The sequence below is a fragment of the Apis mellifera genome, linkage group LG5 (genome assembly GCF_003254395.2).
Source record: "Apis mellifera strain DH4 linkage group LG5, Amel_HAv3.1, whole genome shotgun sequence".
Lineage (NCBI taxonomy): Eukaryota > Metazoa > Arthropoda > Insecta > Hymenoptera > Apidae > Apis > Apis mellifera.
In genome coordinates, this window is record NC_037642.1 from 13,067,774 (window position 1) to 13,071,670 (window position 3,897).

Consider the following 3,897-nt stretch of genomic DNA (forward strand, 5'->3'; position numbering starts at 1 on the left):
GTCCCCTTTCCCTTTTTTCTTTCCTTCTGTCTACGTCTGTAAGATGAAAATTATATACTTAATGAAAGTAAAGTTAAATGGAAATAGCTACCAATTTCATGTTCTATTGACATAGTCGATTCGAACAAGATTTTTGTATCTTTTTCTAAAGCTTTACGATCAAGAAGATATAATTTATGCTGCGTTTGGGAATAATCTGATTTTTTTGAATTAGAGGATGCCCGTTACGTGCATGTCTCTTACAAGACCCATTTTACACGGTGATTTGATAGATTCGGTGATTCTGTCGTTTCCTTAAGTACCTTTTTTCTGGTTAAAGGAGATCACACGCGTAAAATTTGTAACCCATCAGGATTCTTTTGCGACTGTAGATGTGAACGGAAGCAAAAGAAACATAGTTTCTCTGCATCGCAAAGAAACGCAGTTTCGAAGCTTTGTTTTATCTGCAATATTCGCAATACATAAATAGAATAGTAACTTAAATGTTTATATTCTATTTCATTATACCTTCCTCTATGATCGTGATGACGGGAGTAGAGGAATTCCATTTATCCTCGTGACGACGTATTGGACGAGACATGCAATGTTACCAAATGAGCATGTTTTAGGATTATAGGATTGTGTTGTTTTCTTTTAGCTAATACCGTTCCGTTTTTCACAGGCCCTTCTTTTATTAAGAAGTATGCCATCTAATAACATATAAATCAAACGATTGTACGGTTTATAAATCCTGCCTATCAGAAATCTAATTTAGCTAGGGCTTAGCTTAGTTTATAAGTTTAGCTAGGGATTGGTGAAGGGTGTTTTAGCTTCAAAAGACCATAGGCGATGATTAGCACGTCTAGCTCTTTTTCGGGTAGGTCCATTTTTTTCTCTTCCGTCTGTTCCAATTGGAATGAACGGTTGATGTACTGCGATGATGTCTACCGCAGTTTAAAATTTGCAAAGGAAGGGTGGATGGGCCCCGTGGAGTTAGGGCGAGTCACCATTTGCAGCAACCTCCTCGTGGTGTGACTTGGGAAATTTGTATTACTTTATATGTTCGTAAAACAAATTTGCTAATGGCTGCAAGTATTATATTGTTAATTTTTTGTATGAATAAAAAGAATGTGAAGAATAAACTTGTTGAATATGTATATTGTTTTGTATGTTTCATTTTCATGTTATCATTCCCTTCCAAATTCTTAAGTATGTTTTTATACTTAATTTTCCGAAAGATAAATATATTTGCATTTTTTTCGTTTTTAGTCGAAAATTAAATCAATTTTAATAAAACGAAGTTTTCAATCTTCAATTTATTGTTTATAAAATATTTTATCAATTTTTATAAATGTCTTTATAAATTTTGTATTAAAGTAACAATTGTTTTATTTAATAGGAAGCTTAATTATATTTAGTAGTATTATTTTGATTTTTTTTTGACATCAAAAATTTGTTGCATTTGATTTATGAAAAATTTAGTAAAAAATAACATGTATAGAAACAATAATTGTTGATTTTTATGTAATGTCAAAATATTGAATATGAAGTATGAATTTAAAACTTTATAATTATGTTTAATCGTATAATAAAAAATGAAAAGTTAATATAAACATATAAAGATTGTGATTTATTTTCGTATATAATATTATGAATGTGATTTTTATTTATCATGATTTATTATGAGAATTGTCAAATTGTCAAAAATATTTCATGAATCTTTTCGCGGGAAAGGATAGGAATTTGAAAGTAGTAATTTATAATAATTTGATGAGATATATCAAAATGTAAATTCAGAATTATTATTGAATTTTTCATTGATCTTATAGAAAAAAATGAAAAAAAAAAAGTTGCAAGGTAGATTTATACGTACTTGTAGAAAAAAAAAAGTTAGGTTAAGTTAGATATATACCGTAATATGATATAAGCACATGTTGTCTCTACTTTATATTTTCTTCAAATTGTATAAGATATCTTAAAATAATAAAATGGGTAAAGCAAAGAAAATAAAAGTGTCAAAAAGTGAAATTAAGCAACCAAAAATAGCTTTAGGTGATCAAATAGAAGAAGAAAAAAATATAAAATCGAAAAAAAGACAGAAAATTAAAATTCGTAATGAAGATGACGATAAGGTTATATTCATTATATTTTTATTTCACAAAATATTTAAAAATTTTAATGTTTGTTTTATTATGTACATTATTTTTAAAATAAAATTTTATATTTATTTTATAATTTATTATAATATAGAATTTAATGTTTTTAAAATTAAATTCATATGCATATATTAAAGTATAATAATACTTTATGTAATATAAAAATAATTAATATTAATTTAAGCATTGACTTTTAATGAATTATTTTATTCTCAAATCATAGTTTGTGGATCCTGTTCTTACAAAACGAATTTTATCTCAAGCCAGACAACAACAAATGGAAATTGAAGAGGAAAATGGAATCGGACAATCAAAATCTATAAAAAAACCAATTATAAAACTTAATAATAGTACTGAATTTAGTGATGTAGAAGAACAATCAAGTGAAGATGAACAAGATATTACACAATATTATGAAAATATCGAAATAAATGAAGAAGATGAGCGAGCTATCCAAATGTTCATGTCTAAGGATCCTACACCTATGAAAACATTAGCTGATATTATATTAGAAAAATTAACAGAAAAGAAAACGGAAATTGAAACTCAATTTTCAGATGTTGGCTCTTTTCAAATGCAAGATTTAGATCCAAGAGTTAAATCAATGTACGAAGGTGTTAGAGATGTATTATCAAAATATCGTAGTGGAAAATTACCTAAAGCATTTAAAATTGTTCCTAGTTTAAGAAATTGGGAACAAATATTGTATATTACAGACCCACCAAGATGGTCGGCTGCAGCAATGTATCAGGCTACTCGAATATTTGCCTCCAATCTTAAAGAAAAAATGGCCCAAAGATTTTATAATTTAATATTATTACCACGAATTAGAGATGATTTAGCAGAATATAAAAGATTAAATTTTCACTTATATCAAGCTTTACGAAAAGCATTATTTAAACCTGCTGGCTTTATGAAAGGAATTTTACTTCCACTTTTAGAATCTGGAACATGTACATTAAGAGAAGCTGTTATTATTGGATCTGTAATTGCTAAAAATTCAATACCAATTTTGCATTCTTCAGCAGCAATATTAAAAATTGCAGAAATGGATTATACTGGAGCTAATAGTATCTTTCTCAGAATATTTTTAGATAAAAAGTATGCTCTTCCATATAGAGTTATTGATGCAGTGGTATTTCATTTTCTTAGGTAAAAAGTTAAATTTTAATCATACAATTTTAATTATTTTATCATATTTAATTTAATAATATTCATTTTTAGATTTGAAAGAGATCCTAGAGAATTGCCAGTTTTATGGCATCAAGCATTATTAACTTTTGTACAACGTTATAAGAGTGATATTAGTTCAGAGCAAAAAGAGGCTTTGTTAATATTATTAAGAAAACAATCTCATCATACAATCACATCTGAAGTGAGAAGAGAATTACAACATGCAAAATGCAGAGATTTAGAAATGACAGAACCTAAACTAGAACCTATGATTCATTAGATATTGATTAAATTTTTCATTTAAAATTTTTCATAAAAATATATATCTTTTTTAATACATATTTTAACTCTTTTTTTTATATAACAAAGTTAATTATCAATATATTATCATAGAATTGAATTATATGTTTAAATTATCAAAAATATAATTTATATATTCTTATAATTTATTAATTATTCAATTATTTCGAATTAATATATAATAAATTATAAATAAATATATATCAAAATAATTCAATTTAAAAATTATATTATAATTTTACTGATTAAATTTGAAAATCCTTAATTATATATTAATATAATTGAACAT

At 25.9% G+C, this 3,897-nt stretch overlaps 1 protein-coding gene across 1 annotated transcript; it reads left to right on the forward strand.

Moving 5' to 3' along the window:
• Positions 1–1,872: 1,872 nt before the first annotated feature.
• On the forward strand, positions 1,873–3,649 carry LOC413588 (bystin). Its single transcript, XM_397030.5, has 3 exons — positions 1,873–2,111; positions 2,359–3,287; positions 3,360–3,649. The coding sequence occupies exons 1-3, from the start codon at positions 1,968–1,970 to the stop codon at positions 3,586–3,588; spliced, it is 1,302 nt and encodes a 433-aa protein (XP_397030.3). The 5' UTR covers positions 1,873–1,967; the 3' UTR covers positions 3,589–3,649.
• Positions 3,650–3,897: the final 248 nt, after the last annotated feature.

Coding starts and splice junctions, on each gene's coding strand:
- LOC413588 (XM_397030.5), top strand. CDS start 1,968: ATGGGTAAAGCAAAGAAAATAAAAGTGTCAAAAAGTGAAATTAAGCAA. Junction 2,112..2,358: donor GTAATGAAGATGACGATAAG/GTTATATTCATT, acceptor CTCAAATCATAG/TTTGTGGATCCTGTTCTTAC. Junction 3,288..3,359: donor GTGGTATTTCATTTTCTTAG/GTAAAAAGTTAA, acceptor ATTCATTTTTAG/ATTTGAAAGAGATCCTAGAG.